Below are 14,706 nucleotides of genomic sequence, written 5' to 3'. Positions count from 1 at the left end.
CCCCCCCCCCCCCCCAATGGCACCCTATTCTCTGTAGTATCAGAAAACTCAGCACATCCCCACATGAGTAAAAATACAAGGGAAGTGTACATACCATATAATGTGGTATAAGTGAAGCACCATACTTGGTTTTGAATATCCTGTCGAGACATGCAACCAAAGTGTTTTCCAAACCAGGAATTTCCGCTTTTGCTTGTAAAGCACTTGAAGAAGAAAACAACACCACGTCAACAAAGAGAACCAAAAGAGCAATGAAAATACATAAAAGAAAATCGAAAAACAATCAATCAAACAAGAGATGCTTCGATTTTCATATTGTTTATAAATACTTGATTACGACGGGAAGGGGAAAGCGGCTGAAGAATTCCTTCACCGACGCATCAGTCCGAACACCTTCACAAATGGGAAATGATTAACGATGTCAGATTCTCATGCATTTTCAGTAGAATATGTAGAATTTGAAGTTGAAATTATGTATCAAATGGATAACCGGGATAATTTGCGAAATCTGCAGCTGCTTCGAGTAGCTGAGTCGGATCATCCACAGCAAATTCCTCCATTTCTATGCCCAGAGTTTTCGTGTAAAGGTAAATAGATGGAAAGAAACGATACTTGAAAGGGACTGCAGAGAATTTTCAGTCGGCTCTTTCCGTGAGGAAGACGAAGCCCACCGCCTAAGAAAAGTATTTTATGAAAGGGAGTTAAATTTAATGTTAATTACAAATTGAGCAATTTAATTTTGAAATTTATGTTTATTGATTAAACTGTCAACATTTAAAAAAAGAAAAGAAAATAGTTCCTAAAATAATTTTATTAAAATTATAGAGTTCCATAATTTAAATTTGATCCATTAGATTAATTAATAACACATATTTTAAAATTTAGATATAATTAAACCTCAAATTACAAATTTATAAGCATATTTTACCTTTTTTTTTTATGTATGAATCAAATAAACAACTTATAAACTAACATTTATAATTTAACCTAAAGTTAAATTTAAATATATATTATTAATTTATTTTAAATGCATATTAAATTTAGACTCTCATTTTTAAATTACAAATTAAATTATAAATTAAGTAATTAATTGGTAAGTAAATATAAATTTTTTATAAAAAAAAACTATTCGACGTCCCAATCAATCCAGCCCAAAAATAGAAAGGATTGAATTAGATTGATTAATTTAGATGTTAACTCTATTTGGATTGTTTAAGTTACCATTCGAATTTATTTGATTTTTATTATATTTTTATTTTAAAAGAAGATAATTTTTTAGATTTTTTTTTTTTTAAGTTTAAGTTTAATATATATATTTATATATTTTGGAGAAATTATAAGTTTATGAGTATTTTTATTAATTTATTGATAGATTAAAAAAATAAACAATAAAAAAGAAAGAAAAAAAAAAAGAAACCCTATAAACCCTTTCTTCGCCTCTCTCTCACGTGCTGCTCTTCTTCTTTCCGCCGGCTGCTCCTCCCTTTCGGCAGCTTAGTGTTGACGCCGTTGCCTCTCTCCCGTTCAGAGCTGCAGCCGCGGATATATCTTCGACTCGTGCCTCAGCAGTCGTCCTCCTTGCAGTTTGAACTGATTTTCTACTCTCCTGTTGTTACTGGTATTATCTCAATCTCATTCTCCATCTATATCTTTTTTCTAACTTGAAAAACTCAAATTACGAATTGTCTAATGAAAGAAAGGAGGTTATGTTTCGATTTGTTGTGATTATTTTTTTTAACAACTGCAGTATAGCAACAAAATAGAAATTAGTCTCGCAGCAGATTGGGATTTTTCGAACTGCCGTGTGCTACCTTCCGCCTTTTGATTTATTGCATATGTCTGTCAAATGAAGCTTTGATTATCCATGTATCTCTTTGGTCTCTGCTGAGAATTGCCTTGTTTCTTATCTCCCGAAGTAGTAAATTTTATTTCAGAAACTTACACCTCCATGGATTGTTGTTTCTGGCGCCTTCTTTCAAAGCGCACACCACAGCTCTGTTGAGGATTATTGGGAGTGAGTCCCACATTAGTTAATTTATCGGAAGATCATGGGTTTATAAGTGAGGAATACTATCTCCATTGGTATGAGACATTTTGGGGAAGCCCAAAGCAAAGTCATGAGAGCTTATGCTCCAAATGTACAATTTCATACCATTGTGGAGAGTCGTGATTCCTAACATGGTATCAGAGCCATGCCCTAAACTTAGCCATGTCAATAGAATTCTCAAATATCGAACAAAGAATTGTGAGTCCCGAAGGTGTAGTCATAAGTGACTAAAGTGTCGAACAAAGAGGGTGTACTTTGTTCGAGGGCTCCAGAGAAAGGAGTCGAGTCTTGATTAAGAGGAGGCTATTCGAGAGCTCCATAAGCCTCAGGGGAGACTTATAGTGTACTTTGTTCGGGAGGGAGCATTGTTGAGGATTATTGGGAGTGAGTCTCATATTGATTAATTTAGTGGAAGATCATGGGTTTATAAGTGAGGAATACTATCTCCATTGATATGAGGCCTTTTGGGGAAACCCAAAGCAAAGCCACGAGAGCTTATGCTCAAAGTAGACAATATCATACCATTGTGGAGAGTAGTGATTCCTAACAAGCTCGATGGATATCCTCGTAGTATGGATATATTTGGGTTGCTTCAAATTGATAATATAATAATAAATAATGTAAAATGAAATGGGGGTACCAAGTATTCCCGGGTTCTCTTGCAAATTGCATAATCTATTCTCTCAACAAAACCTTGTTGGAGTCTCTTATTTCGTTTCTTCTTAGCATCACTTTCTTACTATCTGGTGAACAGTTGCTTATTTTTATTTAGGTTTCTTGAAGCTAAATTTAACGTTTATCTCTTTCTTCACTTCTGTGAGCTTTTTCTTTGGTTATTTTGTTGTTACCCATCTTGATTTCTTAGTTGAATTTGAAATGAGGTAAAAGATCAGCGTTAGTTTGGTTTTCTTGTGGGAACTAAGCTTGTATTGCTGAATTATTTTGTTTTCCTTTTTGTTTTTTTGTTGGTTTCACCGGAACAATGCAGCATAAAAAACATACGATTGAATGAAGTAGTTGCATGTGAATTGTTCGATGAAATGCCCAAATGGAGTTTTCGATTGGTTATGTCTATTTGCATTTATCTTCTGTTCTGTTATTTGATATTAGACTGTTGTTTTGCTATTTGTTGGTGTAGAGGCTTAATAGCTGTGAGCATGAGAAACGAGGTTGGTGCTGTTAAAAGTGTAGAAGGCTATAAACCCCCACCAGAGTTCGAGGAAGACGACAGGGAATTTCTTACTGATATTTCTTTGTCGGACTCTGTAGAGCTTTGGCTTATTCAATGGCCTGCTAACCAAGTAAGATCACATAAACTAATTTAGGAAAATAGGATAGCTACCTTCAATTTGGGAGAAATTAAAATGAACAGCCATAAATGTACATTCTTTCAAGATTGAAGTTTGTTGCAGCCATTGCAAATACTGTTTTACTCGGATTTATTCTTTTCTTTATTGGGTACTGTAGGCTCCGGATTTTGATGGCCAAGAGTTTTCTCTCCAACATCGTCCTGATGGACATTTGGGCAGCTTTCAGGGTTCATCTGGTAATTATCATTTTATCACTGATTTACTATGCTACAATCTTGTCATAACAACAAATTTCCTTTACTCTTTGAATTAATCTAGTATCAGTTTCTTTTTTAAAGCTGTTGGTGCTTAAATCCGCTTGAAGTATGTTTATTTGAATGTGATTTACATCTATTCTGTTCTTTTTTTTTTTTACAATGAGTTCAATTTATTCGCTGTTTCCATCAAAAGGAAAATCATATGATGTGGTCAGCTGTGTGGCTCAAGAACCTGAGGCTTCTGTCTTTCTACCATCTTCATCAGACACCAGATTAGGTAAATGCCCCATCTTTGTTTTGAATTTGTTTTACGTCACATGTCAGTAGCATCAGTCTCTATCTCTCTTTTTCTTAGTGTTAAACTTGGCTGCACTCATTCTGCACCAGTCCTGCTCTCATCTAGATTACGAGATGGTAGTTTCATCTTTAATACTAATGGTGTTAATACCTGGACTTCTATCTTTTCCTTTGTCCCCAGTGAACCCCATTTCGTATGTTTTTCACATGCCGCTATGTGCCGATTAGTGCGGTCTAGAACTTTTAATCTACTCCTTCCATTGTCAACGAGGTCGATGCTGGTTCTTCTACTACAAGTCTTAACATTATACTAGACAGCTATAATATGCTAACACTTCATTCCACGTTCTGTCATGTCTAAAACGTTGAACACAAACGATCAATGTTGGTACTTTGTGCATCTTAATTTGAGTCCAACGTCTCCTGACGTTTGTTCAAATCATGTCATATTCTAGTGGCATAATGTCTAAACTTCTTCTGTGTTTTGATTTGTCCTTTTACTCTTGAAGTTGGAAAGATTGCCCGGCGGATATCTCTCGTGCATTACCCAGAACCTGAAGAACTCGAAAAGGCCACCCCTATGAAATCAGTATATAAAAAATCTTCTGGAATGTCACTGACCACTTCATCTCGTCCAACTACAACATCACGAGGCCCACACTCGAGCAGTAGAAGAACAAGCTCTACACGAAGTAGTAAGCCAAGAAGTTCAATATCTGAATGTGGGGAACCATCAAAGCCTTCAAGTATTAAACAGGAACCAGAACCCTCCGAGTCCAGAGATTATCTGAAAAAGGATTCATCGAAAAGAAAACGTTCACAAGCCTAGTCGATCGACCGACTAACCACTCAATACAAGATTGAGGGATGTGATCATTGTGCAGCAACTTTTTCAGGGCCCTCCCGGCTATCTAGTGAAAGTAAAACAAAAAAGGCAAAAGAAATGAATGAGGTTCCTGCAAACTGTATTCATTAGTTTTTGACTGGTTACTAAAGTATGTCTGTACTCTTATTTCCCATTTGTCTTTCCTTGGATTAATTTTGGAGCAGTTTTTACGTCATGGGAAGTTGTCTCTTTGATCTGTCATACTAGTTATAGAAAATTCTTCATTAATATATTATTTATTAATTCATCTGCATTGTGACATTAGTAGTGGACATGGAAATGATCTTGATATGAAGGGAAACCATATGCTACCAATCTAGCATAAAATAAATATGAGAATGATAGAGCGTTCGAGGGAATTGGTTCGATTCTTATCTAGGATCTAATATCTTATGACTTTCTCGACAACTTAATCTAGTAGGTTAGATAGATATTTCGTCGAGTTCTTAGTAGTCAACGATCGTAAATAAGCTCGTTTAAAAGTTACATTATCATGAGTTACAAATTAAAACCTCTAACCTATAACTTACCAAGTTATAGTCGTAGAACTATTTAAAGTATCCCGATAAGCAACAACTTATGAAATTACGAAAAAGTTGAACACAAAATCAGTTTATGGGTAGGGTAGGAATATGAATATTGAAGGGGGAGAAGTGAAAAAAAAGGTGGAAAGAAGGGAAAATTGATTGAAATGGAAAGGACATGGTGTCCTTTAACCAAATGGAGGGGTACCCATCTGAGGGTACAGACACATCATATTACATGTGGGGAGGTCCTACATGTTTAAGGAGTATAGCCTTTCTGTCAATGCCAAAAAGCCTAAACCCACACACAACATCAGATGACCCTAATCCAATCTCCATCTCAATTGTCCTTTTTTTTCTTATTTTCTCTCCTTAATCGAGATTCGACTCTAACTTTAGGACATGACTATGATACCATGTTAGATGAACACGACTCTTGACAATGGTATGATACTATTCACTTTGAGTATAAGCTCTCGTAACTTTGCTTTTGGGTTTTCCCTGCGGAGAGTATTCCTTAATTATAAACCCATGATCATTCCCTAAATTAGCAAATATGGGACTTTCATCGAATTTATTGTTAATTTTAAAATATGTATTTTTACCTACTATATAATTATATATACATATTTTTTATTTTTTTACTTGACTTTAATTAAATGTCTAAAAAATAAATAAATAAATATTTTACTTTTTTTATTGAATAAATTACTCGAAGAATTGAATCAACCCAATCTGAAAAATTTAAGATTAAGTTGAATTGCAAAAATCAAACTCAAAAATTGGGTTGAATCTAAAATTATCTCGATCCAACCTACTCACCCTAGTCTCTTTGTTTGTGTGTCTATAGAATTTGAAAACATTAAAGTACAAACATGTTTAAACGAGAAAAGATGGAAAGGGCCAAGGAGGTTTAAATAATGTCTTTGAATCTTCGGAATGATTTTATAGCTTGTTATAAATGATATCAAACCATTTACATCAAAGTTTAAACGAGAAAGATGTGAGCAAAAGAAGATTGAAGGAAGAAACGGACATGACCGTGACATATTGCTTACGTATGAATAACGTGGCATAACGTGTCATATGTAGATGAACCTACAACCAATTGGTTAACAACCAACCGCTCTACTACTGAACTACTGACGAACAACGGTAAATTGGGTTTTAGAGAATTCAATTCTCATTCTCAACCCATGACCAATATGAACTCGAGGTTTCCTTCGTAACTCTCGAAACTTCTTTGTGGTGCCTCCGTTCTATGCCGCATTTCATAGAGAACCTCAAAGTGGCTCTATTTCATTATATTCTATCCATACCTCAATTCCATTCATTTAATATCCCTGTGGTGTCATTGAGTTCTTTTTTATTGAATACCCAGTTGGTTCATCCAACTCGATATTAATAGAGTCCCCAACAATTTTGAAGAACAAAGTTAGAAGACAAAAGAAGTACCTTACAAGAAATTTCTAGTGCAAGTACGATGATGAAGTTCCTACACACAAGAGAGCAGCGGAAGAAATTAGAAAAATGATCGGTAGTTATTAACTCACGGAAAAAATTTAGAAAGATTACCAGTACCAAAAAGAATCGAAACACACTGCCTGAAGTTTTTGAGTACAAATAAATTCTCCCATGTCATGTCGAGTGTTGTTTCTCCTTCGGTTCTTTGATTCAGTGTAGAGATAATGGAACCGAAACCCGAAAAAAGTTTATATCCAATGGAAAACAAACAAAGATTGCATATTTATTACTGAAAAAGAAAAAGTAAAAAAGCAAAAAAAAGGAGTGAAAACTTTGGCAGAAGGTAACTTCTGAAGATAGAGAACAATTTAATAAATGAGGAAGAAGACGACACACAGAGTAGCAGACAGGTAGCTTTCTAATCTCACACAACCTTCCTGCTTCCCCTACATATATGGATTTTCCTCTTCTCTCCCAAATCAAGTTCTTTCATTAATTACTTCAAAAGAAAACACACCCATCAACACTCATTGTCCTTTCGACTTCCGGGTCGTTTATGGAAGAGTAGAACAAAATAACCTTGCGCAGAAGTCGAAAGAGATAACCAGAGAGGACAATATCAACTAGTGGTGAGACTAAGCCGTTACAAATAGTATTAAAGCCAGACATCTAAAAAATGTGCAAGAAGCTGCTCGGTAAAAAGTAGACACGAGACACGCGGACTCCAAAGAGGATGGATTTGGTGGGATCCCACAACAATGGAAGAAAGAATCAAATTGTCACAAAGACACTCAGCTTTGAAGGGTGGATTGTGATATCCCACGTTGTTTGAGGAAAAAAACGAAACTTTTTCCTCCCTTGTCACACCCATTTTAAAAACCTTGTGAAAAGTGGAATTCATTTAAAGACCCATTCTAAGAAACTTCATAATCATAAACAGACAGCGGAATTCATTTAAAGATGCATTTTTTGGAAACTAAAAGGAACAGAGCATATAAATTCTGAAGAACAGAGAAATTTCGTGGCTTAATCAATACGACCACATGCAGTCGAGTTCAGTGGAGTTCATGAATCTTGTTTCGTCGGAGACGGCCCAATTTCCGGCGGAGCTGCAAGCGCCGACATCAGCTGAGGAGATGTTGCCGTGGTGGACCGCCGTCGTTGGAGAAGGAATGTTGACCGGCGAGTAGAAGAATGGAAGTTGGAGATTCTCTTGCAGGCTCCGCAGACTTGGGAACGCCGACAGGCCGATGTTTCGGTGGAAGTGGGTAGATGGGTCGGCGGCGGCGAGCGATAGTGGAGGGGCAAAATCGTAATTTGGGATGTTTAAGCTGCCGCCGGTTGTGGTGGAGAAACAGGACACGTGCTCTCTTGCTGCTGGGCTGTTGTACGAGCAGCTGTCACGGTCGGGTATGTTACCAGACGCCGACGAAATGGTGGCCGGAGCGGAGTAAACTGACGAGTCGAGAAGTGGCGGGAGAGACACCGAGGACGGCGAACTTGGTTCTGGGTAGACGTTAACTGAACCGGGAACAAACCGCGCTTTCTTTGAACCGCCGCCGTTGCTCGAGGTGGCTCCGCCACCTCCACCGCCGGCGCCACTCTTCTGAAACACCCTCGAAATCACCCACTCATCCTGCATTACAATAGAACATAATCAAAATCCGACCAAACTCAAATATATTAACATTTTCAAATTTCATACATAAAATCATCCAAAAATAATAATAATTTAATTAAAAATGCTTATTATGCTAATTAAACTACTCAAAATCTAGCCCATATTACAATTTTTTTAATCTTGGGCTTTGTTTCTTTCTGGGAATTAAATTACTAAAAATATCGTCCTTTAAAAAAAATTCTAAAATGACTAACATTCAACAAATGAATGATAATCTAATTGACCTAACATTCTTTAGTTGACCTAACATTCTTGAGTTATAAAGGAATGATCTTACTCTTAATTAGTCAACATGGGCTTAGTCCCCTCTTAATAATTAATACTCAATCGTTATGTTGCTCCTAATTTAGGGAATGATCATGGTTTATAATCAATAAAGCCTTCTAAAAAAGCCGAAAGCAAAAACACGAAAACTTATGCTCAATGTAAACAATATCATACCAATATGGAGGGTCGTTTTCAACTAACAATGTTTAAGTTGTTGAATGATGAAAGTCAAAGTCTCTTGGTTTGAAACCTTTTGGAGAAGCACGTAGCACGAGAACTCATGCTCAAAGTGAACAATATCATATATTGTGGAAAGTCGTGTTCGTCTAACCTAATTAACTAATTAAACTATATAAAAACCTAACTTGAACAAAACAAAAAAAATGAAATTTTTGGTACAAGGAGGCCATGATTACAAAAACGACGGCATGCCCATTAAAGAAAAAAAAGCCTAAAAACAGGAAATCATGAACAAGAGCGACAGGGAAAAGATCAAATAAGAAGAGCTGCAAAGTTCTTGGAGTGTTCATAGTTAGGGTTTGTGGGTTAACAAAAAGTTCGTACCTTGGAGGTTCTAGAGAGATAATGGTAAGCAAAATTGCCTTCAAGCCGATATTCATGCATAACCCAGTTGCTTTTTTCTCCTTTTGGAGCTCTTCCTCTATAAAACACCAATGTCTTCTTCATCCCCACCAATGAATAGGTTTTCGCACTGTAAATTTCCCTGTCTTTTCCGGTGGCTTTCCAGTACCCGGCTTCCGTGGCCCGGTTCGTCCTTAAACCGGTTGGATACTTCCGGTCTCGAAGGCTGAAGAAATACCATTCCTTCTCTCCCATCTTAGCTTTCTCTGCAATGGGTAGAGAATTAATTAGTGGTTAGGAGAAGAATCGAGTGGGTGAGGTATGGGCTTACCCGGAAGCTCCCATGGCTCGCACTTGTTGAGGTCGACTTCGGCGATGGCTCGACCGGTGAAGGTGCTGTCGAGAACTTTCTTGAGGAGGTAGTAGGTGATGAGCTCCTCGTCGGTGGGGTGGAAGCGGAATCCGGGGGGAAGGTGGTGGCTGTCATCGTAATGGGAAAATGGAGAAACGTCCATTGGGGGAAGGGAAAAAGGAGGGGAATTTGGAAGTGGGGAAGGAATTGAAGGGATACCCAGAAGAGAAGGGCGAAAACCCAGATGAAAAATGTGTGGAAGTGGAAGAATGGGGAATAAAAAGAGTGGTAAAATGGGGGTGTCGTGTTGTGTGTGTGCGAGAGAGAGAGGGGGAGGGGGGAGGGATGGCGATGTGTGTGCGTCAGTGGGGGGGTGTTCTGATTTGAGTATGTATGCGTGCGTGAGGAAGTGTGCAGGTATTCCCATGTCAGTGAAGAAAATCAAACGAAACCCATCACGAACCAACCTTTTTTTTGTTTTTTGTTTCTGTTCTCACTCCTTTCTTTGAACAGTATATCATGTTAGGAATTAGAACTCTCCCTAATGGCGTTATTTGGAGCTCTCGAACAATGTACACTCTTTATTTGTCTATATTTGAGGATTCTATTGACATAGTCGAACAAAGTACACCCTTTGTTCGTCGATATTTGAGGATTCTAATATCATGGTCGAACAAAGTACACCCTTTATTCATTGATATTTGAAGATTCAATTGTCATGGTTGAACAAAGTATACTCTTTGTTTGTCGATATTTGAGGATTTTATCGTCATGGTCGAATAAAGTACACCCTTTGCTCGTCGATATTTGAAGATTCTAATGTTATGGTCAAACAAAGTACACCTTTTGTTTGTTCGTTGATATTTGAGGATTCTATTATCATAACTAAGTTTAAGGCATGACTCTGATAACATATTAAGAATCATGACTCATACAAATTAGCCGATGGACTCAATCTCTACAGTCCTCAATATATTCTTAGTTGAAGTGATTTGTTGGAGAGCTTTTAGACTCTAAAACACTTATTTTCAACTAGTTTCGAACTGTTCTTCATTCTCACCGATGCTTTCTTATACTCCAAGAGAGTTGGAAAAAAATCTTAGTAATATGAAGGGGAAACATAATCGTAACTGAAAGTGGTTATTTAGATCAATCACATATTATCGCCCACGTTGTTTTGAAATAAATGGTGTGAGTCTGTCAAATGCCGGACAAGTTGCTAGTGGCATAAACTATATTCATCAACCAAATTTATTCAGTGATTCCAACTTTAACTCCTTGGTTTCTTTAACAATAGTTAACTATTATAGTTGTACTGCAACTAATCGATCAATTAGACGGGGGTATTATTGTAAACAAATTATAAAGTTTCCATCCGAATTTTAAGGATAAATATATTTTTTAGCGTTTTTTTGAAGACCACGATAATTTGCGACATGATCATGAAATTTATGTAACGATTAGTGCCTTAAAGTCAACATGCTATACAATTCTCGAATTATAAACCGTTAGATATTCGATAATTATTAAATCAATCAAACCGAGCGCCCAATTAATAAAAATTTGATTGAAATTTAGAGATACTTTATAAATAATTCGAAGCTAGATATCGGAGTTTAAATAAATATAAAAATATATTAATATATATATATAATTTATATGTAAATAAAATATTAAATTATCCAAAATAAAGTTGGAAAAAAGCAAGAGAGAGAGAGAAAGAAGGGCTTCATTTTCAGCATTGTATCAATAAAGCTGTTTTAAAATCTCTTCCTGTCAGTACATTGAAATCATTTAATTAATATTTTAATATTTTATTTTATTTTATGTCGGATAAAAAAAAATAGTTTTAAAAAATATAATTCATGAATTTCGTGATTAAAATAACAATATTATAAAGTCTGAATGATAAGACAAAATTGAAATCACATTTAATTTTACATTATAGTTTATAAATGTTGTTGGGTATAAGTGGATTTAATGCAATTTAATTTTTTGACTACCACGTAATAATATGATTTAATGCATTCCATTTATTCTACCATTTTCCATTTCATTTACCTCCCCATTAATTTTAATTTTTTTTTCATTATATAAATACTACAATAAATACATAAAATAAACATTTAATTATATTAGATAATTTGATAATTTGATATTTGTAACAAATATTAATATGCGATGAATGTGTTGATATTCAAATTTTATGAGATTATAGTTATTATAGTGTTAAGAATCACGACTCTTCACAATTGTATGATATTGTCTATTTTGAGCATAGACCCCTGATACAAAGTACACTATAAGTATCTCCTGAGGCTCATGAAGCTCCTTTTCTCTAGAGCCATTGAATAAAATACACCATTTGTTCGACACTTTAGTCACTTTTGACTACACCTTTGAGGCTCACAATTCTTTGTTCTATATTTGAGGATTCTATTGACATGGCTAAGTTTAGGGCATGACTCTAATACCATGTTAGGAATCACGACTACTTCTTATGAGTTTGCTTTGGGCTTTCCTCATACAAACGGAGATAGTATTCCCCATTTATAAACTCATGATCTTCCACTAAATTAACTAATGTGAGAATCACTCCCAATTAGCGGTAACAACTAGGTGGTTGGAAACATCTTTAGAACCAACCAAAAAATTTAAGTTGGTGACCTCGAGAAACCTAAATAAATTTCACAACTCAAATTAACTCACGAGTTGGGTTAGATTGAGTTATCGGTTATTTTTTAATTATTAAAAGAAATCCTTATTCACGGTATATATTACGTTAATAACTAAACATGCGTAAAATTCAAATATCAAATATTTATGGCATAAATTAGGAAATGAAAAAAATGCATTCATCAATCCCATCCGTCCATTCAGTCCATCGCCATCAAAAGAAGTTTGGAGAGATTGATGCAATGGGATTTTGACACATCATGCTCGGATTTTGAGACCTCTCTTTCTCTCTCTAACATCAAATCATACCTTCTCTATCTTATTTATTACATTTACCCAAATAAGTAAAAAAAAAAAAAAAGTAGAACCGGATCGAACCGAACCGGGTTCAGTTGGAGGTCCCACTGAGTTGACTTTAGTGAGTGTTAAAATTTTAAAAACATAGGGAAACGAGAAATGCGTGTGATGAATAATTTTTTTATTTTATAAGAATTTGTAATTTAGCGTGAGAATATAAAGAGCGCGTGGTTCGAGAGATTAGCATGGGATTGCGGAAGGCGCGTGACGACAAGGTGAAGTCACCCGCGCCGCCCTCGGGTTCACAATATTAAATTACAGTTGTTTTGTTTTTTTTTTTTTTTGTTAGTTTGATGATGTCATTGGGCCTTTCCTCTGCCTTCCGCGGCCCAAGGCACAAGGCCCAATCAACAACTAATTTGAGACAGTAATTAGTTATATGCCACCGATAGACTAGCACATAAAAATCTTGTCAAGAATGGGATTCGAACCCATGCCCTTTCGGACCAGTACCTGAAACTGGCGCCTTAGACCAACTCGGCCATCTTGACTGTTTGGAGAAGTAACGAAACATGTAAATATGTTAATAAAATTCTAAAATCCAAAGGTTTCTATGGATGCTACATATAGTTAGTTTGTACGGTTAGAATTTTAATTTAATTAGTAGATTTGTCCCGCCTCTTTTAACTCAATAAAAGAATCAAGACGTTTGACATCCATGCACACTTAATCGTTTTCTCTTGAAAATTTAAAAGCACTTCGAGATTAATAAGTAATTCGACACTATTTGGTTCTAAAATCATAGCTTTTAACTTTTAATACTGTTAGGATACCTAAAAATACACATTTCTTAGCCCTTGGATCTAACTTTCATTACACACCTGAAGACTTTCGTGCCCGATAGATCGGGGTACCTACCCTGCCAAAGTTCTTGTAGTGTTTTTAGATCTATGGCAATAGATGCCAAAGTTTTCGGCGGCCCTATTTCATTGATATATATATATATATATATATATATATATATATAGTGTCTAACTATACCTCTAGATGGACAATAATATCTAAACTTCTGATTTAAAACTCAATCTCATTAATGGTCAGTTTAGTTTAAACTAAATTAATAAAAATACTCTTAACTTTATATATATTTTTTTGGGTTAAAAAATACTGAGAATAATACCTTTAAATAATAATAATAATCTAAAAAATACTCTTATAAAAAAAATAATAGTCTAAATTCAAACTTTCTTTAATTTGTAATTTAACCTAACAAATTCATGGCAGAGTCAACGCAAGAAAACTAAGTCAACCAAGTCAATGGAAATTGACTAACGTTGACTTGAAAAGTTAATTTTGTCCCACCGAATTTATTCATTTACCCATTATTTTAAACATTGCCGTCAAATGAAGTAACCTCTCAATTTTCAAATTACTACATTTTAGATTGAAAATCCCACTTCTTAAATTTATTATTTAATAATATTTAACCTATCTAACTTAGTTATTAATTTAACACGTATTTCAGATAAATGTATTTTTATTAAATAATTAAAAAATAATTTAACAATCCAATCTAAAAATAAAAGGGTTGAATTGGGTCGGGTTGTGAAGTCTATCACTAACCCAACCACTCTGAAATTTCGAGTTGGCTTGAAAGATTTTTCCAATCAAACTCTGTTTATTATTACAAAAAAAAAAAAACGAGAAAAAACTTAGAAACAAAACATTTTAGATTATGGACATCGATGTTTAATTTAGGTCGGTTGTCAACATATAAAGTCACAAGTCTGAAAAAGAGGTTGGGTCGTTACATAATTTCAACAATCACATGTATTGACATTGTGTGAATTGATGTCTAATTTTTAATACAAAATTAATAAATTTTATTTACGAATTTCACTATTTTAATGTATTTAACGCGAGAAGTTTAGAAATATATATATATATTTTTCATTTTAAAAAATCAATCTAAACAAAAGTCAAAAAGTTGAAATCTTCCCGACCTCTAAATAAGTTTAAAATGAGACTTATAAAATATGAAGTCTTTAGGCTCCTTCGAGAAGACG

At 35.0% G+C, this 14,706-nt stretch overlaps 3 protein-coding genes and 1 non-coding gene across 4 annotated transcripts in view; 1 reads left to right on the top strand and 3 right to left on the bottom strand.

The window, feature by feature from the left end:
* Positions 1 to 692, bottom strand: part of LOC111446360 — a 12,771-nt gene extending 12,079 nt beyond the window's left edge. Inside the window, exons 1-3 of the mRNA XM_023085148.1 lie at positions 491 to 692; positions 330 to 393; positions 95 to 203 (exon numbers count right to left, since the gene is read on the bottom strand). Coding sequence (XP_022940916.1) covers positions 95 to 203; positions 330 to 393; positions 491 to 560 — 243 coding nt within the window. The 5' untranslated portion in view covers positions 561 to 692. The remainder of the gene's footprint in view (positions 1 to 94; positions 204 to 329; positions 394 to 490) is intronic.
* A 751-nt stretch (positions 693 to 1,443) lies between these two features.
* LOC111446361 (mediator-associated protein 2-like) lies at positions 1,444 to 5,044 on the top strand. Its single transcript, XM_023085149.1, has 5 exons — positions 1,444 to 1,618; positions 3,186 to 3,348; positions 3,515 to 3,593; positions 3,808 to 3,891; positions 4,421 to 5,044. The coding sequence occupies exons 2-5, from the start codon at positions 3,205 to 3,207 to the stop codon at positions 4,738 to 4,740; spliced, it is 627 nt and encodes a 208-aa protein (XP_022940917.1). The 5' UTR covers positions 1,444 to 1,618; positions 3,186 to 3,204; the 3' UTR covers positions 4,741 to 5,044.
* Positions 5,045 to 7,781: 2,737 nt separating this feature from the next.
* LOC111446563 (protein CUP-SHAPED COTYLEDON 2-like) lies at positions 7,782 to 9,933 on the bottom strand. The gene is made up of 3 exons (XM_023085417.1): positions 9,647 to 9,933; positions 9,298 to 9,581; positions 7,782 to 8,421 (listed from the first exon to the last, which is right to left on the bottom strand). The coding sequence occupies exons 1-3, from the start codon at positions 9,828 to 9,830 to the stop codon at positions 7,816 to 7,818; spliced, it is 1,074 nt and encodes a 357-aa protein (XP_022941185.1). The 5' UTR covers positions 9,831 to 9,933; the 3' UTR covers positions 7,782 to 7,815.
* A 3,177-nt stretch (positions 9,934 to 13,110) lies between these two features.
* Positions 13,111 to 13,191, bottom strand: TRNAL-CAG. Its single transcript has one exon. It is a non-coding gene; the product is annotated as a tRNA-Leu (tRNA).
* Between the last annotated feature and the right edge of the window lie 1,515 nt (positions 13,192 to 14,706).

This window comes from Cucurbita moschata, unplaced genomic scaffold (assembly GCF_002738365.1).
Source record: "Cucurbita moschata cultivar Rifu unplaced genomic scaffold, Cmos_1.0 Cmo_Scf00008, whole genome shotgun sequence".
NCBI lineage: Eukaryota > Viridiplantae > Streptophyta > Magnoliopsida > Cucurbitales > Cucurbitaceae > Cucurbita > Cucurbita moschata.
The sequence above is the reverse complement of the archived record's forward strand: the minus strand, read 5'-3'. Positions and strand labels throughout refer to the sequence as shown.

Excerpts from the sequence above, each read along its gene's own strand:
- LOC111446563 (XM_023085417.1), bottom strand. The coding sequence starts at position 9,830 with ATGGACGTTTCTCCATTTTCCCATTACGATGACAGCCACCACCTTCCC. Across the intron at positions 9,582-9,646 it reads CGAGCCATGGGAGCTTCCGG|AGAAAGCTAAGATGGGAGAG; the intron begins GTAAGCCCATAC and ends TACCCATTGCAG. Across the intron at positions 8,422-9,297 it reads ATCTCTCTAGAACCTCCAAG|GATGAGTGGGTGATTTCGAG; the intron begins GTACGAACTTTT and ends ATTGTAATGCAG.
- LOC111446361 (XM_023085149.1), top strand. The coding sequence starts at position 3,205 with ATGAGAAACGAGGTTGGTGCTGTTAAAAGTGTAGAAGGCTATAAACCC. Across the intron at positions 3,594-3,807 it reads CAGCTTTCAGGGTTCATCTG|GAAAATCATATGATGTGGTC; the intron begins GTAATTATCATT and ends TTCCATCAAAAG. Across the intron at positions 3,892-4,420 it reads TTCATCAGACACCAGATTAG|TTGGAAAGATTGCCCGGCGG; the intron begins GTAAATGCCCCA and ends TTACTCTTGAAG.